Source organism: Colletotrichum fructicola, assembly GCF_000319635.2.
Source record: "Colletotrichum fructicola Nara gc5 chromosome Unknown KSG_Nara_v1_contig05, whole genome shotgun sequence".
Lineage (NCBI taxonomy): Eukaryota > Fungi > Ascomycota > Sordariomycetes > Glomerellales > Glomerellaceae > Colletotrichum > Colletotrichum fructicola.
The window spans coordinates 655,808-682,500 of NW_027094055.1; the positions used below are offsets into that span (position 1 = coordinate 655,808).

General features: G+C 56.1%; 4 protein-coding genes across 4 annotated transcripts; 2 read left to right on the forward strand and 2 right to left on the reverse strand.

Moving 5' to 3' along the window:
• Window positions 1–606: 606 nt before the first annotated feature.
• CGGC5_v008873 (uncharacterized protein) lies at window positions 607–1,895 on the reverse strand (the record flags this gene model as incomplete). Its single annotated transcript, XM_032019454.1, has 2 exons — window positions 607–1,779; window positions 1,860–1,895. 2 exons carry the CDS (start codon window positions 1,893–1,895, stop codon window positions 607–609), a joined length of 1,209 nt encoding a protein of 402 aa, XP_031883349.1.
• An 8,201-nt stretch (window positions 1,896–10,096) lies between these two features.
• On the forward strand, window positions 10,097–16,661 carry CGGC5_v008874 (putative glutamate synthase; the record flags this gene model as incomplete). Its single annotated transcript, XM_032019452.1, has 5 exons — window positions 10,097–10,221; window positions 10,276–10,329; window positions 10,388–10,428; window positions 10,482–16,461; window positions 16,523–16,661. 5 exons carry the CDS (start codon window positions 10,097–10,099, stop codon window positions 16,659–16,661), a joined length of 6,339 nt encoding a protein of 2,112 aa, XP_031883351.1.
• Window positions 16,662–22,075: 5,414 nt separating this feature from the next.
• CGGC5_v008875 (uncharacterized protein) lies at window positions 22,076–24,600 on the forward strand (the record flags this gene model as incomplete). Its single annotated transcript, XM_032019450.1, has 6 exons — window positions 22,076–22,180; window positions 22,249–23,323; window positions 23,374–23,555; window positions 23,606–24,242; window positions 24,312–24,450; window positions 24,513–24,600. The coding sequence occupies 6 exons, from the start codon at window positions 22,076–22,078 to the stop codon at window positions 24,598–24,600; spliced, it is 2,226 nt and encodes a 741-aa protein (XP_031883346.1).
• Window positions 24,601–24,983: 383 nt separating this feature from the next.
• CGGC5_v008876 (9,11-endoperoxide prostaglandin H2 reductase) lies at window positions 24,984–25,901 on the reverse strand (the record flags this gene model as incomplete). Its single annotated transcript, XM_032019449.1, has 1 exon — window positions 24,984–25,901. The coding sequence occupies one exon, from the start codon at window positions 25,899–25,901 to the stop codon at window positions 24,984–24,986; it is 918 nt and encodes a 305-aa protein (XP_031883347.1).
• Between the last annotated feature and the right edge of the window lie 792 nt (window positions 25,902–26,693).

Consider the following 26,693-nt stretch of genomic DNA (forward strand, 5'->3'; position numbering starts at 1 on the left):
TTGATCTTGCATTGCCCAGGGTCGGCCGCGACTGATTGATCTCGCATCGCTCGGCGTTACTAGGAGTACTTCATTCACAGGCTCTCTTATATCTCAACCTGTTTATATTCATCACAGGCACGCAAAGATTGGAAATTGCGAGCAAGAGCGATGCATTTGAATCACTGCCGATGAGAGACGCGACGAAGAGAAGAACCCCCCCAAAACGGCAGGCCTTTTGTGTGTCTTGCATGTGTCTACGTTTGAAAGGACGGGAAACGAAATGAAGGAGTTTGTTGCCTTTGGCCAGTATAATAAACACTTTTTGTAATAACGGGGCATACCGACTAATGCTACCACTTTTTTTGCCGCCCCTCGATAGAGCAGGTTCGTTTTGTTTTTCGGACTTTGTGACTGATACATTACTGTGTCTCCTCCATCCCCGTGATAGGATTGTGAAGAAAGGGGGAGGATTTCTATAAATGAATATCCACTTCTTGCTCCGTTCGCCTCGTCGTTCGTCGCCATCCGTGATGTGAATAGCTTCGTTGTGTTTCAAAGGGTATCTACCGTTCATGAATCTGTCCTATTCGTCCGTCTCCCCCAGCCTGCAATGTAGGAACGCATCTAACGCCTCTGGGCCCTGACGTTGGGACTGCTATGCAACATGCTGCTGTCCATCATGCTGCTGTCCGCAGACAGCAGCCCGCTCAGATCCATGCTGCTCCTGGGCCCGCGCTCCCTCGTTGGGCTCAGCGGCGCCCTCAACGGCGCGGCAACCCTCGGCGCGAAGCTGATGTCCCCGTCGTCCTCCTCCTCGTCGCTGCTGGCCCCGCCGCGTCCGTCATCGCTGCTGCTGCTCAGGTTCACCTCGGAATCCGTCTGCTCGTACACACCGCTGAGCTCGCCCGCCTCGGGGATGTCGTCGTCCAGGTCCGCGTCCATGTCCATGCCCATGCCCATGCCCATGTCGTCCTCGTCGCCGGCCGCCAGGAGGTCTTCCTCGTCGAGCATGCGGCCCCCGCCCTCGGCCTCGAGCTCCTCCTCGCCGCCGTAGATGTCCTCGCCATCCGCGTCACCACGGGCCATGGCTTGCCGGTACGCATCATCCGCCATGCGCATGCGCGCCTCGACGAGGTCCTCCCGTCTTTCCTCCTCGTCTTCGTCCCCGCCGCCGCCGCCGCCGGGGCCTTGCGTGGTATCGTCGTCATCCTCCTCCTCAGAAGCTTCCTCGACGCTGCTCGTCATTCCGCTAAGACCATCCTCGTCAGAGTCCTCTCCGCCGTCGAAGCCGAAACTGCCCTCCGCGTCGGGGATCTCGTCATCCAAGTCGCGCGGCTCGTCGTCGCCGTCGGGAACCTCGGCGTCCAGGTCCGGACCGAGGTCGTCCCCGCCATCCTCAAGCACATCCTGCCCCGCACCGCCGGCCTCGGCGAGCTCCTGCACGAGCGCCTCGCGACGCATGGCCTCGGCGTGCTCCTTCTGCTCCTTCTCCTCCTCGCGCATCTGGTGCAGCGTCTTGGGGATGCCGGGGGGCTTGAGCCAGCCGCTGCCAAAGTTGCGCACGTTCAGCCTGCGCCGGTCCATATACTGCTCGTCGGCGCGTAGGCGCGCGAGGGCGGAGCGCTCGATGAGGAGCTGGCCCGCGCGGCGGGATGACGAGCCATGTTGTTGTGCTTGCTGCTGCTGCTGCTGCTGCTGCTGCTGTTGTTGGGTCTGCTCGCCCGACTGTTCGTGGGCTTCGAGGAGGGCGGCCTGGGCCAGAGGGTTGCGGGACGAGGTGTACCAGATGGAATGCGACTGTTTTGGTTGTCCTCGCCTTAGAAGACGTCACGATGGCGGGGTACCCTTTAAAAGCTTGGTAGGGGGGGGGGGCTTACATCTCGTGGTGTCAGGTCGGGTAGGAGGCCGAACATGATGGATACTTTTCTGACCGGCGGGAGGGCGGTCGAGTGTACGTAGGTTGGGTTCGCCTAGGTTCGTCAACGTCGTTGTGTGCGGGTATCACACATGATCAGGTGCTGTTGAAAGCGAGCTGTCTCCCCTATTGCGTAGCTATACCTAGCTGCAGGCACGCCAGAGTGGTTGCGAGTGTAAACATTTGACAGAGTACGTACTGGCAGCAGCGACGGGGGTTAGGGGACTTACCCCACACTCGCAGACGCGCCGCGCCTAGCGCGCTTGATCCCTGTCGCAAGAGTTCACGATGCTTCACTGTGGGCGCCAGAAAATGTGGTTAACTACGTATTTATTCAACGACATCCCGTCTCGTCACACGCGGTCTTCACGATGTCCCAACGCGCACGACGAGGTGTGTGTGGCACAAGCCTGGGGAAAGTCGTGTCCCCGCCCCTCCTACAGCAGCAGCAGCTGCCAGCAGACAAACAGTCGGTCAAAAGGGTGCATCGGCCGTCGCCCACCGCCAAATTGCTCTCGCCTCAATTTCTGACCGAGGCGTCGAGCCTGTCTGCTCTGCCCTGGCCTGGATGCCAGGTTTCACTGAGAGTGAAGTGTCCGTGGTTACCCACGGCGCCTACGTCTCCTTGGGTTCCAATATTTCTAGTTTTTGTGAGGTAACAAAAACAAGGGTCCGGTACCGCTGCCGCCTGGCTCCCGCCTCCCGCCACGGCCCACGAATGCTGCGTTTCTCTCGCATTCTCGACCCATCCGCAGCGGACGGGGAAACGAGGACCAAACGCTCCCTCGCGCCCCGCGACGGACGCTCTGATGTGTCTCATCGGGAAAAGTCGGAACCACCGCTGACATCGGAGTTATTGGCATTGGTTGTGTGTGCTCTAGTGGAGGTTTCAAATGCCATATTTCCGCAAAGTGGGATCTCTTCCCCTTCCTTGCGCGGCCATGGGCTGACTCGAGTGGACACTTTTTTTTTCTGCCGCCTTTTTTCTCTCGCTCCGATGTCCCTGCATCAACGGTCTGGACAGTTTGTGGCCGCTCCGATATAGGGCGGTCTGAGAAACCGCAGTCCAAGACCGCTCCGCCAGGGGTTACATCCGCCCGGCCCTAGTTGGGAGGAACCACCGAGCCGACTTCGGCGGGGCTCTGCTAGCGCTATGGAAATGGTAGAAGCATGCTATGCAGGACATAGGTCCGCTTCCGTTGTCGTGCTCCACACAGCGGTGCGGAATTCGTTCAAAGAAAGCCGTTACCAGAAAAGACGCAGCTATTTCTAATTGCAATTGATCGAGTTGCTGGTCTGACAGTAGCCGGTGACACAGGCCAGGCATGGGGCTAAATAGGCTCAGTCTGACCATCTTGTTTGACAGCATTTAACGTGTTGTTGATTCGCCCGTGCCGTCATGCCCAAATAATTCGCCGGTGGCGCTGCAGAGACCTGCACCAGGACTGAGGTAGTGAATCCGAGCCTGTGTCATACCTCGAGACCTGAGTTGGAGGGTGGCCTCGAGAGGGCATAGGTGATCAGCCGCTCCCAGCATATTGGGCACATTTACATATGCGTCCATCCAGATCCAGGATGCTAACACGTGCTTGCTGCCAGGGATGATCTGGGAAACCCTAATTGCCTCCCCGAGTTCAAAATTTATCAGGGTCGGAAAATGCCTTTCCGGGTGCGCGTTCTGACAGGCATTCGGCTTATGCACCTCGACAGCATCTGTGACGTAGGAACTGCGTGGCGCCTAGGCGGTTCATCACCGAGGCGTGAGTCTCTCGTCTGGCAGCTGTGCCGTCCATGCCTGTGCCTCTCGTCTTCGGCAGGCTAAGCGTTTGATTCCCTGGGACGAGAAAGGCCCCTCTCCTCTCCTCTCCTCCCCTCCAGCTCCAATAGCCAAGAGCGAGAAACGTCTGTGCGTAGACGCCAGCAGGGGTCACACCAGCAGGGAGCTGTGAGATCTCGAACGCCTCCGGCCGGCGGGGTTGCATTTAGCATGGGTGAGACTAGGGGATGCCTAGCTTTGCTGTAGCTCAGATACAGATGCAACAAGTCGCCGTCGTGGTTGGGCCGAGATAAGACGGTTGAAGATGCGGCTACCATTGTGATTGGCCGGCTTCTCCAATTTCACGTTGTCGATTTTTTGACAGCGACCCTTTCTGCTCTGGGCGACAACATCTCTCGATGCTGCACTGCAGTCCGGTCACGCGCCAACTTCGTTTCCTTGGGCTGGATATGCCGGACGACGAAGAGACTTGTCGCCTTATCCGTATGTCACTCTGTGCGGCAAAAGAATACGTTCCCTCCATCCATCTCATCTTATTACAGCAAGCCTTCCCTTCGTGCTGCCCTTGACGCATGTGCTCGGTGCTGCCCGCCATTGGCCAGCCTTCCCATTGAACCCGTATTGTTTGCATTTGTGATGCATCTCATCGGGAATCTCGCTCTTCTGGGCCACGCGCAACGCTGCTTTTCTGACGAGCAGCGCAGGCTTGTCTCTGTCAGAGCTTTTGTCCGTACATTCCCGCCACTACCCATGATTGATGACGCCTCCGGCGCTTTTGAGAAATGTGAGAGGTTGCGCTGCTGACCGGTCCCCTGATTTCCCGTCGGCCTCTGCCGCCGCCCAGCCATCGACACCACCAACTTCCGTAGATCGGAGGGGGTGATAGGCAGAGGATAAACACCATCCATTCTAATTCGCGCTTGATCTTCGGAGTGAAATCGGGACATGCATTCTTGTCGTTCCATGACGCAACAGACTGAGATTATCGGACGTTGCTTGGTGCCTTGAGCCTGCTGCCGCCACCACCGCCAAATGGCGTACGCACCCGCGAGAGATGGATTGAAGGACCCTAGTCGTACACACTAGGCAAAGCTTTCGGCATCAACGCGCCCCCCAGCAGCAGTAGCATGTGCAAGCGCAGTTGTAGATGAACGATGTTGTAGTGTACACCCTCACCCCGTATCCCCAAACTCCATCCCCCAAATCACCCGCATCGGTGCTGGATTCGCCCTGGTAAGGGTCCGGGTCCAATTTCTTGGGGGGTTACTGCGGCCTGTCAGGGGCCCCCAAGCGGAGGCGACATCGGCCAAGGCCTCTTTGAAATGCATCAAGGTGATTGGCCGATGCCGAAAGCTTGCTCGTCGATGACATTAACCTTTCAGCTATTCAGTTTCGCAAGATGCGTAGGTCAACTGGGTGCCCCCTGCTTAGCCTGCATGCGGTGTGTGGGGTGCATCTCTGTCGCTGGATTTGGCCGAAGCGCTGGGTTTCTCTGCTGAATTTCTCTTACACCAAGTTATTGTCGCAAACAACACTTGACTGGAAGACAGCTCGCCTGGGGACACCAAACGAAGATTATCAGGCAATTGCTCTGCCGCCGGGGAAGAACGCGAGAGGCTGGCTAAATCGGTAGACCCTTGGCATGCGTAGCCAAAAGCCAGGTTGCTGGCGGTCACGAACAGAATTGTGCGAATTGTACGTAGTTTGAAAGTCGACTGAAGAGGACGGTAGGAACGAGCTGGGCGTTGGTTGTCTCGACCTTCAGCATCAGCCCACGGGAAATCTTAGCCACTGCCAAAACACGCGGTCAGAATTATTCCTCGTGTCGACGGCTGAGATGGCAGACAATGCGGTCTAGCTGATTTACCACTAGCTCGACCTGTCGAGTTGTCGAACCAAGCCGCCGGCGGCCCGCGGGTAAACGAAGACCAGGGAAAGAAAACGGCATAACCGCCCATTAAGGACCCTAGCGAGCGGCTGTGGGAATTGCTAGCAAGTGACAGATCTTTTCTTGCTGATTTGAATTGGCGACGTCTCCAATGGCGACGGAGTCTCGGAGGGCAGGCGGCGACGTGAGGAGGCGAAATGGCTCCCGAAAGATACTATGTGCCGAGTCCAGTGTACAGTGCCGGTGCGGACGACGTCGCAAAACGAAGCAGAATCAGAAGAAACGACTGTCGGTCTAGGGGCTGGCTGTGGATCGGGCATTATTGCAAGACGAGTCTAGCAACATCGACCTGGCGGGATTGGGCGCGTTGCGGACAACATCCATGTTCCCCCAGACGAGGCGGCGAGGTAGTACGTCAGGCAGTCAGTGTTGTGCTGGTGTTATGCCTCGTGGTTGCGGTTAGGCCCCGTGTCGTTCAACTGATGAGAAAAAGGGGAGTAGTAGAATATGGGGCCAAGCGCTGCGAGACTGGCACGTAGCACGGCGTGAGGGAACCTCAAACGGTCAGGGTTGGACCCCGCAGAGCAACGTTGGCACGTCCGTTGTGGTGGGTGAGCCATTTGTGGTTGGGGACGTTGTTGCGGCGCATGGGGACACAAATTACCGAGACGTGTTGTCTATGGAGGCGTCTGGGGACGAAGGTTTTCGGAACTCGTGTATTGTTGGAGAGGAGAGCATCGACAGAGAGGGTAAGACATGGCGAAGATGGTAAGTCGAATCGAACGAGTGGATGTTGTCGGCCAATAGATGATGGGTGAGTCGACGCGGAGGAAAGTCGATCGAGGTTGACGTGGCCGGAGATGAGCAGAATGTATGCTGAATGGTGGTGCACCGGTATGTGTGGTGTCGTTCCGTTCCTAGCCATCCGCGGCAAGAGTCTGAACCTTTGAGAAGGAGGGAAGCAAGAGCATCCCGGCGTGCAGGTTGTTGCTGCGTCCAATACGGCGGTACGTGTGCTGCGTACGCAGTACAGACGTAAGGTAGTAGGGCATCTGCGGGATGATGGGCAGAGGTGTGATGCTTGCTTCGTGTCGATGAAGAGCGCCTCCCAGCCGATGTGCGCTGTTTTCTGGCATGTGGTTAACAGTAGTGTCCTCCTCCTCTTTCCTCAGCACTGCACAGCGCCGAACAGCACCATGGAGGGGCAAATCGTGCGCTGGACGGTCCACCTGCAGGCCGTCCTCGCCATGGACAGGCCACTCGAGAGGGAGAAATTCCAAGGTTCATTGCAGGGTGGCAGTTCAGCAGCCCTGGATTGTCTGGGCAGTCCATGGCAGACAGGGAAAGCTAGCAGGGTAACATGGGCAAAAATGGCAACATCAGAGGCAGGGGAGCGAAGAGAGTGGAACAGCCCACTGAAGAGACATGGACCGAAAAACGGAGCATTGAAGATGGAAGCGACGCAGCCACCGACCGGAGGCGGGGCGGAGAGGAAGAGTCAGAGATGCTGTTTGGACCCCACCAATGAGAGACGATGCTGTTGGATTGAGCCCATGGCTGATTGGCTGGCTCCGTCCCCACCGACGCGGCAGTCTGGAGGAGAGTGAATCAGAGAAAGACCGACTCGCCCGAGTGGGAGGAACAGCACCACAGCAGCTGCAGCGCACAGACGTCAAGCGCCGTCCACGGAGCCTTACCCAGCGTGTACGTACCACACCCTTCAGTCCCCCTCCCCCCATCCCATCCCGTCCCATCTCTGTCGCTTTCGCAGCATTCTGCAGAAGATACGTACCGTTTCCATCCCACCCACGCACGCTGCAAACCCCCACTGCCCACCATTTCGGCCCCTCTTGCCAGTATCCAGCGAAAACGAAAGCCGCAGCATATCTACACTGGCACACTCAGTAGAAAGCATGAGCCTGTGCTGGCTCCATCTTCCGTCTCGTCTCGTCTGCACCGCAAATTGGGAGGGGATGAGGTATATGGACACTCCAGGAGGCGGACGTTCCGTTGCACTACGCCTCTAGAGTCCTCTCAGTCTACTTGCAGCAGCGGACCAGTTCGGTTTGCATTGCCACGGCCCATTCTGATTCCGAATTAACCCCCCAAATAGCCATCTTGCGCTGGGTTGAAGAAGAAAAAAAATTGGTATCCAATATCCCGAGAAATGGCCTACTCTTTGCCGGGTGTTGTCGTTCTTGTTCGGCGCCTCATCCGTGGCTCGGCTCTTAGTCCGCATCTTGCTCTCGCTCTCTCTTTCCCTCCTTCTCGTGCTCACTCTGTGCCTCCGCTCGCCAGGCTCCAGAATCGACAGTGTCCACCCATTGTCTCCATCGACAACCGTCTTATTCATCCAATTTACCTTAGCTCCGTCTGGTCTGTGATCCCTTGTGGTCTTCGTCGGGTGGCCGCTGGCGAGTGAGAGTCCTTCCCTTTCCAATCCGCTCCCCTCCCGTCCAGTCCAACCACCCCCGGCTTGGACCCAGCGTTGCCAGCGCCGACTCAGGACTCCATCAACTCCTGTTCTGTCCATCCCACCTTGCACTCACACACACCCTCTTGGGCTAGGACCGTCCCTTTCATAAAAGGTTGCTCTTTTCCCTCCTCCCACCTCTGCCCTCCTTCCCTCTCTCTTTCGCCCTCCCATTCCTCTCGCGCGGTGCCTCGACGGTAGTAAAATAAACCCTCTCGATACCATTGCGCATCCAGCTTGACCATTTGGTCCTTTCAAATACACAACGCTCGCCGGTAAGTGATAAGTGCTCACAGATAGATACGCGGAACTCAAGCCCAGCCTTGATATCCGAGCCCGTTTCCATGCCACTTCCACGTTCATCCTACCTGCCCTTCAAACACACAAACACAATCGGTCGAATAAACCAGCACCGAAGGTCGCGTAGAGCAAGAGAACGATGCCAGAGAGGAGACACCACACAGACAGAGACCGACAGATTCGGAGAGAACGACGACAGAGACAGAGACACACGGCATAGGACCTAGGACCAAGACATAGAGTTCCACAGAGACACAGCTCCCGAGACGAAAACGGCGGTTTACACAGCGATGCCCAACAGTCCCGCGCAAGCAGCAGCAACAACAGCAACAATAGCAACAGCAACAGCGGCAGCAACATCGGCAGCACCCACTCCAGCCATGGCAATCAGATAGCAGCAATCCCAATCGCGTGCCATCCCCATCGGTTTGGGCATCTCCGTCCGCACTTTTCTGCACGGCGCCTGTTTCCACACGCTCTTTTTTGGGGGGGCTTGCGCTTGCGACTGCGAGACGACCCCACACACCCCCAGGTCCAGACGTCGACCCCTGGTCGCAATCCCTGTGGCAGTGATGTAAGGTCACCGCGGGAATGGAGCTTGCAGTCGCCTATCAGCCGAAGCCAAAACAACACCAAAGGAGAGAGAAAAAAATTCTTGGAGGGGCAGTCGGCCGGTGGCGGCCTAGCACGCAGCTAGCGCAGCTCCATGGGCATGGGCAATTTGGGTGTGTCGCCTGTCGGGTGTGTGCGATGCTTGTCCGTCTCTGATAGACGGGCACTGGCGTCACGCATCGTTAGCCGCACACTCCTTTTTCCCATTAGCCCGCCTGCCATTGGCCACTGGCTCATCAGCGCCGCGGGGCCCGGTCGGCACCGCGGTCTGCATTCTGCAATCATCCCAATGTCTCTATGCAGTCCGCTGCAGTCGGCCTGGTCCAGTGTAGGGATGCGCAGCTTTGCCTGCTCTCCTCTGCTCTGCGACCTTGTCTGAGCTGAGTTGTCTTGCGGATGCTGCCGATTGTGGCTTGCTCTGGAGCTTGCCCCTCCCCCTCAATCCTGGTCCGGCTTGCATATCAACAATGCTTCGATGCTTGCTCCCGCTGCTTGCTGCTGGCGCCGTCATTCCTGAGGCCATTGTCTGCTTGCTTGGGTACAAGTGCGACTTGCTGCTTCTGCCTTGCGTCTGTCGGAAATTCCGTCCGGAAGCCCTGAGCTTACGGCGATATCGACTAGCACCATTACAGGCACCCTCATGACCCGGAGCTGCCTCTTCTCGGGAGACGTTGCACAAACGCCGGTTCGAGAGTAGAGTTTCCGCTACTCAGAAAAAAAAAACCCGACTCCTATCTTTCACCGTGCGTCCCTGGATCAGCTCGAGCTTAATTGAAAGAAATCACCCCGCATTCGATCTCTCCAACATTACCCTCCGCCATCACCCTTCTCTGTCGCCAAAATCTCTGTCAAGCAATCGCATTGGCTGTCTGCTACCTACCTCTGTCTCTCGCACACGCGAACGTCTTTTCGCTTCCTCTGTGCGATCCTCCTGCTCAGCATCGGATATTGCCCTTCACTTCGTCTCTTCGAGCTTACCAAAAGTGTCGACTTCGTTTTTCACCTTGCTGACTTGCGTTCGCTGCTTTGAACAGATCAGTAACCGAGCCTCTGCTCCTGCCGATCGCCTGCCGACGACTGGAATAGTCGCTCCCTCGCCGACCTATACCAGCCTTTTCATTGATACACAGGCTCGAATCCTCGCCTAGCATGGGCCTGCCCGAGGATTTCGACGACCGACAAATCCACATCGAATCTGAAAAAGAGCAATACACTCCCTATGAGTATCAGACAGAGAACAACGACTCATGGGCGGGTGCTCTGCCGGTGAAGCAGTATGTGCGACCACTCGAGGTACAACTTGGATAGAGACTGACACGAGATTGCAGAGGATTGTATGATCCGAGCTTAGAAAAAGATGCATGCGGTGTCGGCTTTGCTTGGTATGTTCATGGTCATGACTACTGACTTTCTTGGAACGTTGCAGCTGACCTTCTGCAGCCACATCAAGGGCAAGCCTAGCCACAAGATCGTCAGCGATGGTAAGCTTGACGCTTCAGACATCCCCAGAATTTCCAGCTAACCGCTCCTACAGCGCGCAACCTGCTTTGCAACATGACCCACAGAGGTGCTGTGGGATCTGATGCACGAGACGGTGATGGCGCTGGCGTCATGACTTCGATCCCCCACAGGTTCTTCATCAAGAATTTTGAAAAGGAGGAGGGCATTAAGCTGCCCCCTCTGGGACAATATGCTACGGGAAACCTGTTCTTTAAGCCAGACGAGGAGACTCTGCAAGAGTCCAAGAGGCAGTTGGAAGATATTGCCGAATCGTTAGGCCTGCGTGTCTTGGGATGGCGAAGGCCTCCCGTTGACTCGACTCTGCTTGGCCCTGCTGCCAAGTCTCGTGAGCCCATTATCATGCAGCCCTTCGTCGTCTTGACCTCCGCCTACGGCGAGGGCAACGCTCCCGAGAACACCGACCCCGAGCAATTTGATGACAGACTATTCGAAAGACAATTGTATGTCCTCAGAAAGCGAGCCACCCACACTATCGGTCTCCAGAACTGGTTTTACCTCTGCTCCCTCTCCAACAAGAACATTGTTTACAAGGGACAGCTGGCCCCCGTCCAGGTCTACCAGTACTACTATGATCTGGTCAACGCCGACTACGAGGCTCACTTTGCCCTTGTCCACTCTCGTTTTTCGACCAACACTTTCCCCTCATGGGATCGTGCTCAGCCTTTGAGATGGGCTGCCCACAACGGTGAGATCAACACCCTTCGTGGTAACAAGAACTGGATGAGAGCTCGTGAGGGTGTCATGCAGTCTGACATTTTCCGCGAGGAGCTCGAGGGGCTCTACCCCATTGTTGAGGACGGCGGCTCCGATTCCGCTGCTTTCGACAACGTTTTGGAACTCCTGACCATCAACGGTGTTCTGTCCCTCCCTGAGGCTGTCATGCTCATGGTTCCCGAGGCTTGGCAAGGCAACACCCACATGGACCCCAAGAAGGCTGCTTTCTACGAGTGGGCTGCTTGCCAAATGGAGCCTTGGGACGGTCCCGCGCTCTTCACCTTCGCCGACGGCCGTTACTGCGGTGCCAACCTCGACCGTAACGGTCTTCGTCCTTGCCGTTTCTACGTCATGGACGACGACCGCATCATTTGCGCCTCTGAGGTCGGCACTATCCCCGTCGAGCCTGAGAAGGTCATTCAGAAGGGTCGCCTCCAGCCCGGTCGTATGCTTCTCGTTGACACTCTTGCCGGTCGCATCATCGACGACAAGGAGCTCAAGGAGGCTGTTTCCAGCCGCCAAGACTTCCGCGCCTGGATTGACCAGGAGCTCATCACCTTGCCCAAGGTTCTCGAGATTGTGGGCCAGACCGTGGATGTTGCGGCCAAGCCCGACGCTACGCGTCTGCAGGAGGATCCTCTTCTCCTGGCCTTCGGTTACACTCACGAGCAGGTGAGCTTGTTGCTGGCTCCTATGGCTTCTGACGAGAAGGAAGCCCTTGGATCCATGGGTAACGATGCCCCTCTGGCCTGCTTGTCTCAGGCTCCTCGCCTTCTGTACGAGTACTTCCGTCAGCTCTTCGCCCAGGTCACCAACCCTCCAATTGACCCCATCCGTGAGTCGATCGTCATGTCTCTGGAGTGCTACGTTGGTCCTCAGGGCAACCTCCTTGAGATGGACAGCTCTCAGTGCGGCCGTCTCCTTCTGCCCAGCCCCATTCTCTCCATCCCCGAGTTCAACTCGCTCAAGAACATGGCCAGCATCCACCCCGAGTGGACTGTCAAGGTCATCGACCTGACCTTCCCCAAGAGCGAGGGCACTGAGGGTTACCTGCGCCACCTCGACTACATTTGCAACGAGACCACCGCAGCCATCGAGAACAAGGACCGCATCATTGTCCTCTCTGACCGCGCCACCTCCAAGGACCGCATCCCCGTCTCCGCCCTTCTTGCCTCTGGTATGGTCCACCATCACCTGGTCAGCAACAAGTGGCGTTCCATGGCTGCGATTGTCGTCGAGACTGCCGAGGCTCGTGAGGTGCACCACATGTGTGTCCTTCTCGGCTACGGTGCCGATGCTGTCAACCCGTACCTGGCCATGGAGTGCATTCTTAAGCTGAACCGCGAGAAGCTTATTAAGAAGAAGCTCTCTGATGAGGCTCTCATCCACAACTACAAGCACTCTTGCGATGGTGGTATCCTCAAGGTCATGAGTAAGATGGGTATCTCCACCCTCGCTTCTTACAAGGGTGCTCAGATTTTCGAGGCTCTCGGTCTCGACGAGACAGTCATTGAGCGCTGCTTCAAGGGCACTGCTTCCCGTATCCAGGGCTCCACTTTTGAGCTCATTGCTGAGGATGGTTTCCGCTTCCACGAGCGTGGTTTCCCCTCTCGCTACACCGTTGGTGTCTCTGGTCTCCCTGAGTCTGGCGAATACCACTGGCGTGACGGTGGTGAGGCTCACATGAACGACCCTACCTGCATTGCCAACATCCAGGATGCCGTTCGCACCAAGAACGACAAGTCCTACGAGGCCTACTCCAAGTCCCAGTACGAGCAGATCAAGGCTTGCACCCTCCGTGGCATGCTTGACTTCAAGTTTGAAGACTGCACTCCCGTCCCCATTGAGCAGGTTGAGCCGTGGACCGAGATTGTCCGTCGCTTCTGCACGGGTGCCATGTCTTACGGCTCCATCTCCATGGAGTCTCACTCCACCTTGGCTGTTGCCATGAACAGACTCGGCGGCAAGTCCAACACTGGTGAGGGTGGTGAGGATCCTGAGCGTTCTCAGCGCTTGGCCAACGGTGACACTATGCGCTCTGCCATCAAGCAGGTCGCCTCTGGCCGTTTCGGTGTCACCTCTGCCTACCTCGCCGACTCTGACGAGCTTCAGATCAAGATGGCCCAGGGAGCTAAGCCCGGTGAGGGTGGTGAGCTTCCTGGACACAAGGTGTCCAAGTCCATTGCTCGCACTCGTCACTCCACCCCTGGTGTCGGTCTCATTTCTCCTCCTCCCCACCACGACATTTACTCCATTGAGGACTTGAAGCAGTTGATTTACGACCTCAAGTGCTCCAGCCCTCGCTCTCGTGTCTCAGTCAAGCTCGTCTCCGAGGTTGGTGTCGGTATCGTCGCCTCCGGTGTCGCCAAGGCCAAGGCCGACCACATCCTGATCTCCGGCCATGATGGTGGTACCGGTGCCTCCCGCTGGACTGGTATCAAGTACGCCGGTCTTCCCTGGGAGCTTGGTCTTGCTGAGACTCATCAGACTCTGGTCCTCAACGACCTCCGTGGTCGTGTTGTTGTGCAGACTGATGGTCAGCTCCGCACTGGTCGTGATGTTGCCATGGCTTGCTTGCTCGGTGCCGAGGAATGGGGCTTCGCCACCACTCCTTTGATCGCCATGGGCTGCATCTTCATGCGCAAGTGCCACCTGAACTCCTGCCCTGTCGGTATTGCTACCCAGGATCCTGAGCTTCGCAAGAAGTTCACCGGTACTCCCGAGCACGTCATCAACTTCTTCTACTACGTCGCCAACGAGCTCCGTGCTATCATGGCCAGGCTCGGTTTCCGCACCATCAACGAGATGGTTGGCCATGTTGAGGTTCTCAAGGTTCGCGATGACCTCCGCACGAAGAAGACCTCCAACATCGACCTCTCCCTGCTCCTGACTCCCGCTCACAAGCTCCGCCCGGGTGTTGCCACCTTCAACGTTCGCAAGCAGGATCACAAGCTCTACGTCCGCTTGGACAACAAGCTTATCTCGGAGGCCGAGTTGACTCTGGACAAGGGCCTGCCTTCCAGAATCGAGTGTGACATTGTCAACACCGACCGTGCCATGGGTACCTCGCTCTCGTACCATATCTCCAAGCGCTACGGCGAGGATGGTCTGCCTCTGGACACCGTTCACGTCAATATCAAGGGCTCCGCTGGTCAGTCCTTCGGTGCGTTCCTCGCTCCTGGTGTGACTCTGGAGCTTGAGGGTGATGCCAACGACTACGTCGGTAAGGGCCTGTCTGGCGGTCGCTTGATCGTCTACCCTCCCCGTTCTGCCGTCTTCAAGGCCGAGGAGAATATCATTGTCGGTAATGTCTGCTTGTACGGTGCTACCAAGGGTACCTGCTTCTTCCGCGGTGTTGCCGCTGAGCGTTTCGCTGTCCGTAACTCCGGTGCCACCGCCGTTGTCGAGGGTGTCGGTGACCATGGTTGCGAGTACATGACTGGTGGCCGCATCGTCATTCTTGGCAGCACTGGTCGCAACTTCGCTGCCGGTATGTCTGGCGGTATCGCCTACGTTCTCGACATTCACAAGGACTTCCTTTCCAAGCTCAACACTGAGATGGTTGAGGCCGAAGCCGTCGAGGAGCCTACTGAGATTGCCTACCTGCGCGGTCTCATTGAGGACCACCACCACTACACCGGATCCGAGCTTGCTGCCCGCATCTTGGTCGACTTCAACCGCGCTCTGCCCCGCTTCGTCAAGGTCATGCCCGTTGACTACAAGCGTGTCCTGGCTGAGGAGGCCGCCAAGGCCGCTGAGGCCAAGCGTGCCGAGTACAACCTTCCCGTCATCTCTGGCGTTCCCGCCAAGAAGGAGGAGAAGGCCGCTAAGCTCCAGGACATCGAGGAGACCATTGGCGACAACGCTGCCGAGAAGAAGCGCGCTCTGGTCCTCGACAAAACCAAGGGTTTCATGAAGTACCAGCGCCGTGCTGAGAAGTACAGGAACCCCAAGACTCGTACCAAGGATTGGGCCGAGCTCTCCTCCCGTCTCGACGAGGACGAGCTCAAGTACCAGTCTGCTCGTTGCATGGACTGCGGTGTCCCCTTCTGCCAGTCAGAGACGGGTTGCCCCATCTCTAACATCATCCCCAAATGGAACGAATTGGTCTTTCAAAATCAATGGCAAGACGCTCTCAACCGTCTTCTCATGACCAACAACTTCCCCGAGTTCACTGGCCGTGTCTGCCCTGCTCCTTGCGAGGGTGCCTGTGTCCTTGGTATCAATGAGGACCCCGTTGGTATCAAGTCAATTGAGTGCGCCATCATTGACCGTGGTTTCGAGATGGGCTGGATGATTCCTCGTCCTCCGGATGTCCGCACCGGCAAGAAGGTTGCCATCATCGGTTCCGGACCCGCCGGTCTGGCCGCTGCCGACCAGCTGAACCGTGCCGGCCACACCGTCACCGTCTACGAGCGTGCCGACCGCCCCGGTGGTCTCCTCATGTACGGTATTCCCAACATGAAGCTTGACAAGCGCATTGTCAAGCGCCGTACCGACTTCATGGCAGCCGAGGGCGTCAACTTCAAGTGCGGTGTTGCTGTCGGCGAGGACATCCAGCTCATGGACCTCAAGGCTGAGAACGACGCCGTTGTCATCGCCACTGGTGCCACCGTCGCCCGTGACCTCCCCATCAAGGGCCGTGAGCTCGAGGGCATCCACTACGCCATGGAGTTCCTTCACAAGAACACCAAGTCCCTCCTCGACTCCGAGCTCGCCGACGGCTCTTACATCTCCGCCAAGGGCAAGGACGTCATCGTCATCGGCGGTGGTGACACCGGTAACGACTGTATCGGTACCTCCGTCCGCCACGGTGCCAAGTCCGTGATCAACTTCGAGCTGCTGCCCCAGCCTCCCCCGGAGCGTGCCCGTGACAACCCGTGGCCCCAATGGCCCCGCATCTACCGTGTGGACTACGGCCACACTGAGGTCAAGCAGCACATGGGCAAGGACCCCCGTGAGTACTGCATCATGTCTGAGGAGTTCGTCGACGACGGCTCTGGCAAGGTCAAGGGTATCAACACCATTCGCGTTGAGTGGACTCGCTCCGCCTCTGGTGGTTGGGACATGAAGAAGATCGATGGCTCTCAGCAGTTCTTCCCTGCCGACCTCGTCCTCCTGTCCATGGGTTTCCTCGGCCCCGAGGCCCGCATCCTCGGTGACGACATTGAGAAGGACGCTCGCAAGAACGTCAAGACTCCTCCCGGCAAGTACAGCACCAACATTCCCGGCGTCTTCGCCGCTGGTGACTGCCGTCGCGGCCAGTCCCTTATTGTCTGGTAAGTTTTATCTCGTCCTGCATCCAGGTCAGTCTCGATCAGTCAGCTAACAAATCTGCAGGGGTATCAACGAAGGTCGCCAGGCTGCTCGCGAGATTGATCTGTTCCTCGAGCAGTGCACCAGTCTCCCCGTCACCGGTGGTATCGTCAAGCGCACCGCCGGCGAGATCTTCAGCCGGGTGAAGCCTGCCCAGGCTTAAACTCTCCCCAAAAAAGCATAAAAGTTGACGCAGTCGTTGAATTTGAGGAGTACGAAGAAATGATTCAGAATGACCGCGAGGTCGGGTGGCACAACAGCGGCGCGGAAGCGGGAAACCGGAAAGGGTTCTTTCATGATACCCGATTTACTACAAAACATGCCTTTTCAGCGATCCTTTTTCGTGCGGGAATGTTCTCCTTTGGTTTTTAGAGTGGTTGCTTGGATTATACCATATTTGTACATATCTGAAATATTAACAGTGTGCATACGTACATCTTCACTTGTGATTTTGGATGTTGTTATTGTCGAATCTTACAACCAAAATTGTGATACTCACGTAACAGCTCTTGTTGATGTAGTATTCGATACTGATGCGTTCTAGGTAGGAGTGCATCCACGACAAGTTATTTCGAGCAAGAGTGGTATTGCTGTCGCCGCCGTTGTCGTCGTCGTCGTCGTGCTTACTGTCGCTCATGTAGTCTCCTCTGCCTACGTCGTCCTCAATCGAACTATAGCATTATTCACTAAAAAACAGAGCCAAAGGACTAACAACTTGGATGCCGGCAGCGTTTTTTTAAGAGTTTGGGTCCGATGAAGGCAGCGGAAGCTCATCCCGATCCCGATCCCGTGTTACTCTCTCAAGCGATCCAGCTCACGCCCTCAAGGTGTCGTTCACCCTAACACAACAGAGAGCCCGCTCGCGAGTCAAGGCAACTCTCACCGCGGCTTTTCAGCCCTAGTCTGATGGCAACTCTCCCCGACAAAAATACCATCAAAGAGCCCAGACGACTTACGCCGCTGGCCCACCTCCTATCGTTTGCTTACGGATCCGAAGCCCACGCCGTAAGCTTATCGGGTGCATTCGCGTTGGGGGCCATGTACGGCCATGGAACCCACAAAGCCCCATAGCGTCCTCCCTTGCTAGCCCCCATCCTCCACCATCATGCCCATGCCCGATTGAGCATCGAGGGGTACCCTACTTAAGATGATTGTTTGCGTCCCGAGTCATCAATCCGGCATAGTGTAATGGTTAACATACTCCGCTTTCATCAGTTCGCATCTGAAGATCCGGAGAGCTCCGAGTTCGATTCTCGGTGTCGGAACACGCACTTCTTTTTGCAATCTTTTCGCATTGTCATTGAAATCATCAGTTTCAAGGGTGGTTAGTCGAGCGCTTTCCATGCTTTTGAAGACCAGCACGGGTGGAGTGCCAACACATGTGGTTTGATGTATCCGAGTGTCCTCTGATGATCAGTGCTTTGAGAAGTGAGTTGATGAAGGATGATGGGTTTGGTGTTGATGATTTCGCCAATCTCCATTATGGCCATTGATCATAACTGAAGCAGAAGGGAAGCTCCTAATGATCGAGGTCTTGACACCGAACCAATCCATGTAATTTCGTAAGTTGATCCATAACAACATCCCTAGGAAAATGCAAGATCGTGAGTGTAAGCGCGTATTTCCCCGCCTGTATTTTGTCTCGAGGTATTGAAGAAGGCTGAATAAACTACAGCTAATTGCATTCTTCCGAGAAATCACCTGTTGTGGGGACTTCGCGAGACCGACTTGCTCTTTTTTTTCCGTGACTTGTCCTGTCGCGTTTGTATCTCAAGGTTCGATACTATGGTCATAGAATAGAGAACTTGCCGCTGTGCCTCTCAGAAGCCTAGCGCAGCTGCAAACCCAGAACGGGGTGATCCAAGGGCTTTCGCTAGTAATTTCAATAGCTTGTACTGTTTTTCGGACAGCTCACCGACCAAAAGATCAACTAGCCCACTCCCGTTCTCCATCATGACATGCTTCTCAGCCAAACCACCCTATGACAAAACATGTTCCGCCATGGACACCATCAAAAATTGAAAGCTCCAAAATACGGATGGTAGACTACACACACACACACACACACACAAACACAGAAGGAGGAGGCATATTTAGACTCAAAGCTTACCAGCCGCGTGTGATTCAGCCACCGAAAGATATCATGTAAGCTTCATCTGAACGCTTCCTACCGCGCTTGGTAGATATCGTTGGTTTGGTGGTCGTGTCGGGGGGTGCAACCGGAGCACCGAATGGCATGCCTGAGTACAGTCTACGCTTTCCTGTGCCTCGAGGTATCAAAAGCAACGCGGTCCAGCTTTGGGCGTAAGTTTGCAGAGGCAAGGCTCTCACCGAAACCACGTTAGAGACTATCCAGCGAGGCGGCGTAGACCGGATGAGAGGCATCTGCCATGCGAGTCCGAGCAGACGGTGGGATAGCAGGTTCGCTTTGGGGAGGTCGAGCCTCGTCTATTCCATAACGTACCCAGTATCTCATAGATACGATCCGGCCGCACTTCGCCGAACGCACCCACGGCTACGTTGAGTTCCGTAGGTCTAGTGACTTTCTGCTCTAGAAGTGATGTTCGCGACCGCTACACCTTGGGTATAAGAGGGCGCTTGTTATATAGCTCAGTTCAAGGCATGAACTGCATGCTTGGTATTATATCTGAGGGCATGAACTTGGCGGCATGTCGCTGAGCTGTGGATCCCCACCGGAACAAGCTCCGGGCAAGCTTGGGTCATGGCAGAGGGGAAAAGAGACCTCCGGGCAAACCTCGTGAGCTGAGGGGAACGGACGCAGCACATGCGAGGATTGCTATTATCGTCAGTAAGGTAAAGCTCAGGGTCCAAGTGCCTGCCCACCGGTTATCTAGACTGCGTTGCAAAACGAGCATCCTAGAGGGTCCAGTGCGCACAGAGAGTTGCGCTGATGTTCAACCCAGGTTAATTAGCGTGTAAGCCAGCCGCGTATTTCGGGGCTGTTCTGGGGACTTTCAAGATTATCTCCGGCAGTAAATGCCAACTTCGATGATGCCCATATTCTTCGGTTCTCTACATTGAACAATGGCCTTGGGCGACGTACTCTATCGGGGACATCAAAGGGACCGTCCAAATATACCGCAGTAGTGTGCAGAGCTATTAAGCGACGCCAACTCGCGGTTGAGCATTGGAGGTATACCAGACCACCGATATGGGCTTTAGAAGATCAGCATCCAAAATACCATGGACCCTGAACCTGGCTGTCACACCACCTGAGCGACAGGTTGAAACACCAGATCCAGAGTTACACCAGGAACATCCATCAGATCGAGGAACCGGTCAGGCCACTGGTCCACTGAGGGGAGTCACATCGTTAGGTCGCAAGAACACGTCAAAGCCAGACGCGTATATTAGCCGCGGAGTTAATATTTGGAGATGGCGAGGGGCAGAAGATTGCGGTTTTCCATGACGTAAAAGCCGTTCCTGATAGTCTGAGGCAATGGACGTAGGGCGGCTTGGGCTATGCGGACGGGGCGGGAGTCGGAAGTGTCGGATGTTGGTTTCTGGGAGCGAGAGAGTTGTAGTCCGGTGGCGGGCATCCGAGTGAGTTTGGACGGATAGCGGGTATGGCGACATGGAGGTTGACTCTGGGCCGTTGTTTCGTCCGTGATGGCTGTACCTGAGCGGCCTGCGCAGGTCTTGGGAGGAGGTAGGTAGAATGCTGGAACCGGCTCCGAAGACTGAGGAGGAAGACTGATTGGCTAGGCGGTGGTTCAGCAAGACGGGGGCTCGATCTCGATCGAACAGTGGTTTATCGGGCGTCGAACTCCCAGAGTGTCATCGGACGGTGGATTCGATTAGTGACGTGCATGGACGAGGGTGACAAGAGACCGGGCAGGGCGGTTTGTTGTTGGCGGGAACGTTGGCCAAAGCCAGGGTTAGGGTCCCAATATCGGGAGTGAGCCGGGTGTCATGTCATCCAGGCCATGGGGCAGAAATAAGAAATGAAGGCCAAAAAATGAGAGACGAAGAAGCTCGGGTAGAAGCCAGGCCCTCAAGTTGGTGGTATGCGAGTCAGAGAACGTGGAGAGCGCGGGATGACATACGACGTGGCAGGTTTGGATTTCTTGCATGCCGGTAAGGGAGACTGGGGTATTCCTTCCTGGACGGCCGAAGATGCAGGCTCTCCCATTCTTTTGGTTTCGGTCGTTGCGGCGCCGCGTCCTATCACAACGGGCCTTCCGCCTGCAGGCGCAGCAGCATGCTTTTGGCCACAGCCACCCGATGCTGATCCCCCTCGCCATACTTGGTGCTGAATGCTGCTGTAAAAGGATAACTGCAGCTGTTCAAGCCACCTTTCCTTAGCTGAGGCGATTCGATGTGGGAAACCAACCGCGGAAGGCACCGCCCTGCTTGAATGAAAGTGAGGCAGGCAGCACCCACAGCATTAGTGGCACCTGCCGGTCTGGCCAGCCCACCAGCACCGGGCAAAGACAAGGAAGGCAGGCCGTGTTGGCGGCGATGGAAGGCGTAGAACGAACTATGAAGCAAGGGACCGACGACTAAAAAACGAAGAACAGCGAGACCTGCTGCAGCAGCAACGCGACGTGGAACCGCAACTGCACCTGGCGATTGCAACTGCTACTGCTACTGCAGCCCTGCTGAGAAAATTTGACAGGACGGGCAGGACAGACTAAGTGCCATTGCAGCAAGAACCTAGGTGCACTAATAAGAGCCTGGAAACGTTCAATGGGCGGTGCAGCATTCGGGTTCTAAACTGGCCCCGTTCAGTCCCTTCCTCTTCCGTACGAATACCGTGCCGTGCCTGCCTTACCTGTCCACCCACCACTATCATCACCACCACCACTACCACAACTACCTCAACGACGCCTGTCCACGTCCCGCATTCGCCCAAACCCAAACACCCGCCCAAGAGACCCGCCGCCCGCCGCCCGAGCTCACTCCGTCATCTCATGCCGTTGCGACACGTGAACGACCACCTTGGATTGAGGTGAGCGCCATCACTGGTTCATATTTCTCAACTCAACCTTACGACCTTACTGAGCACTCTGTTGCGTACGGGCCACTGCATTTCTGTTCTGCAGCAGTCAACGGTTACGGTTACGGCTACGATTACTCCAGCCCGTCCCACGGCCCTTACCCCAACTCTACCTGACCTTCCCTTGTCATTCTCGACTTTGAGATGCATCTCTGATTTTCGGACAACTCACGGACGTTCACACACAGACACCCGTTTCTCATCCCTCCGACGACAACGGCTGGGCTTGATTGATCCATCCTCACCGTCACTAATAAACAACCACCGCCTCGGAATCCCAAAAAATGCGTCAATCGCTGCCTTGAGCCCCCATATCCTTATCGACCGTCCCGACATCCATTTCTGTCAGACACGAGCTGATGCCGGGCGGCTTGCTCTGTCTGCGACAGGCGCATTCCCCGTGACACACTTGTTGCGCAGCCACGCGACTGACGAATTCATTTACGCTCGCCCTCGCCCGGACCTCATCGCATTCCCAAATTTTGTTCTTCTTTCGCATCGCAATCTTTACCTAGGCCTCCTTATCGGGTTCCTCAATCCTAATTCATCAATGAGACATGGCCGACGTCAAGGAGGGGAGGGATCGAGAAAGCCGACCCGAGAAGAAAAGTTTCTGGGGTAGCATCTTCAGGAACAGGAGCCTCGCGAGGAAGGGAGCACTGGTGCGCTCGCAACCGTCGCGTTCATCGCGCGCTTCACTCCCGCGTTTGTTGGGCTGACTTTATCACAGGATAACCCCGAATCGCGCAGGGCGAGTGATGGAGATGTCATTCCACGGAGGCGTCGGTCGTTACCCGACATGTCCGGCGGCACTAGAACTGTCGAGTCTCCAAACGGCCATCCACCGCAGCCCAGCTCTCGTCGCAGGCCAAAGAGACCTGATCCGGCGCGAGCCAAGGGCAAAGGCCGCGCCCATCCAAACGGCAATACTTTTGAACAGGGACCACTGACTGAATGGCCACCGTCCGGCATGTCAAGTAATGAAGAGCTCACTCTCGGTGATGCTGTCGCCCTCGTATCGCGAGGTGTGCCTGCTCACAAGGGACACAAGCGCCCTGTTCCTCACGCTTCAGATCATTACTACGCTCTCTTTACGACGTCTTCCAACGGAGACCCAACCGAGGAATCCGATGTGGTCAACTTACACGACTCCATGACCCAACTCATGACTCTCCGTATGCAGGGTCCTGGTCTCGCCGATTACCCTTGGGAGACATTGGAACAACCCAGTTATGCCTTCTTTCACGGTCAACGCCCTGGCACCATTACCCTTAACCAATGGGCTGCCATGTCGAGCATACTGCCACCGAGGATTGCCTTGAGAGATTCCGGGGTGACGCCTCGGGAGGTCGACTTGGGCCACATATTCAGGCGTCTGAAAGAGCTCGAGTCCGGCCTTGAGGATGACGACGAAGAGTTCATGTACAGAAGTCTATACCGCCGCTTTCTTCGCGATCCCGACAAGCTGCTGAGTCCGCACAAGACGCTTGACAAGCAGATTACTGATCTGATCATGGTTTTAACACGGCCGGATTGGATTGACTTTACAAACCCCAAAAACCAAGTCGTCACGCGGTTTATCTTCGACCCAAGTCACTCCAGCCAGGCTCAGTACCTCAAGTTCTGCCAGCAACTCCTGCTCAGCATGGAGCTTGACCTCCGCATCAACTCGAGTCTTCATGCTGACTCGGCAAAAGACAAGTTGGTACTGCAACTTCCACCTACCATTCAATGGAATCTCGCACTTGCGAGACGTTGGCGGGAGCACGTTAGGGTCGAGAGCTATGGGAAGACGGTCGATCAGAGTAAGTCAATGAGCGCAGCACTTTGACGGCATACGCTCACGATGTCGCAGTAAGCCTCCGCTTCAGATTGAAGAAGCGGCAGATCAAGATGCTTCGACGATTCGCTCAGATGATGAAGTGGCCAAACCTTGGCCAAACCCTGGACAGCATGAAGCAGCGGGACATCGAGGCGAGTCTCGACATCATCAGCTCTGATGCATTGGCCTTCTTCAGCGGGCTTGTGCTGCCAGGTGTAAGTCTCCCATTTCCCACGTCATCGCGCTTGAGCTAACCTTCGACCAGCCAACATTCCCGTTTCTGATTATGAATACCCTGATCGACATCGATCCTGACAAGGCTACCGATTCGCTTGCCCTCCTCACACATCTCCATCCTCACTGTGGATTTCAGTACAGGAACAGTTACACGTACTGGACTGCTTCATCCATTGTTGGCAAGGTCCTTGCTCCCACTTGCAGGTCTTTGGCTGGCTGGGTTGGGCCCGCTCGACCAACGGCAGACCTCGGCCGTTCTCAGATCGCGAGAGTGCGGTCGCGCCGACCCCGTCAACGAATGACGCCTGAAGATGTCCAGTCCATGAGCGAGCGATCCGACCCTCTTGGCCCTCCGGCTGAGGTGTTCCCCGTCAAGGAGTACAAACTTGTGGGGCCGGATGCCGACGACATTGTCGACACGGTGCGCATTGAGCTCCTCAGCTTCAAAGCTATCCCAGACCGATTCCAGGAACCACCGCCTGCGCCGAAGGTGTATGATGCCACGATCCAATTCGCTGTTGATGGGGTTTCGTGGCCAATGCGTCTTACCTACGACGTGTCCTTCATTTCGGCATGGCCTTGTTCAGACGGGCCGCACCCATTGTTTTTCGACTACGTCTACCAAACTGTACGGGCGGACGACATCATGAGCATCAAAGACTGGGGTGGGTTATACGGACAGTCTCAAAGTGCGCGCAGCTCCCGGACCAGTTCTAATCCGGGCCCTCATACAGCTTCAAGCCAGGAACAGATTGATGAGGAGCAAGTCTTGGTTGTGGAAGCATTCGGGGTAAGGGATAACGAGGTATTGGCCAGAGCTTGGTGTTCCCACTGGGGCCTCAGCGCCATCGTTGCTGATCTTCGCAAGACTTGGTTAGTTCTACTTGCCGTCCCATATTCTTTGTTTGAACGAGGGAAAGCTGACCTTTGAACAGTATGGCTTGCGCCATTCGAGAGGCGTATGCAGCAACTTTGACGGTTGTGATTCTGGTCGACAGTCGAGAATACAACGACGACGATTAATGACAATTGATGAGCCACGTTTGTTATAATGGCGACCAGGCAGGATAGAAGGGAAAAGTCGAGGGATAATCTGGCCGTCATTGATTAAAGCTTTCTTTCAAGTTTCAAGATACCACTGCGAGTATACTTTACGAGGGCGCCAACTTCATAGTGGGACGCCGGGATGACGTCGAGGAAGGAGGATGTATTTTGCATGAGGGCTGGCTGGCAGCTCTGGCGCGTTTCTGCGAATTACGAAATACCCCGTGGCAGAATGCATTCTTGGGCGTTTCGTCATGAATGCGGGAGAGGTACCTTGCTCTCCCTATGAATACACTATTACCGGATAGTCTTTGCGTATGATTCTCTCTGTCATTCTTCTTCTCTCTGCCATTCTTCTTCATTCACTTGGTCTCTCTAAGAATAAGCTTGAAGGCTTCCAAGCTTTGCTCCCAAAGTGCTGATCCCTCGCCGGCAGCCCAAGCCGTCACCTTCTCCACGCCCTCCAAGTCACCCTTCATCCGAGATTCGTTCGTTGTGCCGTCCAGAACACTTACGCCTCCTAAGCCTAGCACGAGTCCGTACATGGCGACCTCGTTGCTCACCCCCACCGCTGCAGCAATCCCCCCCACCAGTTCACTCTTGACAATACCTGGATTCGCCGTCAAGGTCCAGAAAGACTGAAAATTGATACCGCGCTCGCGGCAAAAGACGCGCACGGGGGTGTTGTAGGCCTCCTTTGGGTTCAGGCGATTCTGGACGACGACGGGCTTGACGGCGGCATCTTGACAGAGGGCCTGCAGCTCTTCCAGGTCGACGTTGGATATGCCGATGGTGCGGATGCGATGGGGCACGTAGGACTCCAGGGCACGCCAGGCGAGGAGGGTGTCCTCATGTTCTCGGAATGGCGAGTGTAGCAGCACGCAGTCTAGGTAGAATTCGTCCTCCGCCGTGGCGGGCTCTTTGGCTGCGTCTGCCGACTCGGCTACCGTCTCCTTGAAAAGAGACTTGGAAACAGACAGGCGCTTGAATGAGGTGGCGACTTGCTCGTGGACCTGGTCCGGGATGGGAAGCTCGGACGGGGCCGGAGAGAACTTGGTCTGGAGGTAGAGGGATGAACGGGGGATGGTCTTTGGGTTCTGCGTAAGCCAGGTGCGCAGGCCGGCGCCGACGCCCTCTTCGTAGTAGTGGTGGGACGCCGCCGTGTCGAGGCCGCGGAAGCCGGCCGAGAGGGCGGAGACCACGAGAGGGGCCGTCTGGGCCTTCTTCCAGGCCGTGCCGTAGATTAAGCGGGGAATCGGAGCGACGGTGTTTGATGCCATGGTAGTCAATAACGCCGGTGAGTCAGGCGGTGAAGAACGACAGCTGTTGCTTGGCAAATTGACTGGGGAAAGGGAGATTACGCCGTGTTGTTACACCTTGGTGAGTGGTTGGCTTGCTTGAGGAGATGCAATCAAGCAATGGGGCTCAAGCGGCGTGGGTCACGGTCGGTTCGCAAGGCATGAAACCCTTGCCTTCCAAAAAATGCAAGACTGTCGTTGAGATATGTAGCAGCCGGGCTTCTAGAAGTTCGATATCGCAGGAATAGCCTCATGCAAACGGCCGACACTCCGCGGTGTTAGTTTCGGCACGCCCATTCCCGCCAACGCGCGGGATTAATACCCCGCCGGAGCTCGTTTATGACGTCTTATCAGTGGCCGATAAAAGATGGAAGACCCCGCCGCGGGGTAAGTCCCGACTTTCCCCCGTGCGAAACCCCCAAGCTCTCTGAGAGCTCTCGCTCAGTAAACTCCTAGCTGGCCCAAAGGGGAAAGTCTAGGAGTTGAACCTGTACATTTCTAACGTCTCATAGTGGGAATCCTCGTCACCCAAGGCGCGTATATAGGGCGTCATCCATGATGTTTCGAGACTCGGGGTTTGCACAGGTCCAATTTCTAAGCATCACCCGCCGAGCAATTTAGCCGGTGCTTGGGCGGGACTGGCGGAAACTCCGCCCGCTGGACTTGAGCATCGTCGCTTGCTGCCATGTTCTAGTACCTAGATATTTCCAGAGGCAGGTAGTTTCGTGTTCAAGAAGGTACCCATGTTTTCCCGCTCTCGTACCCCGCAGCAGC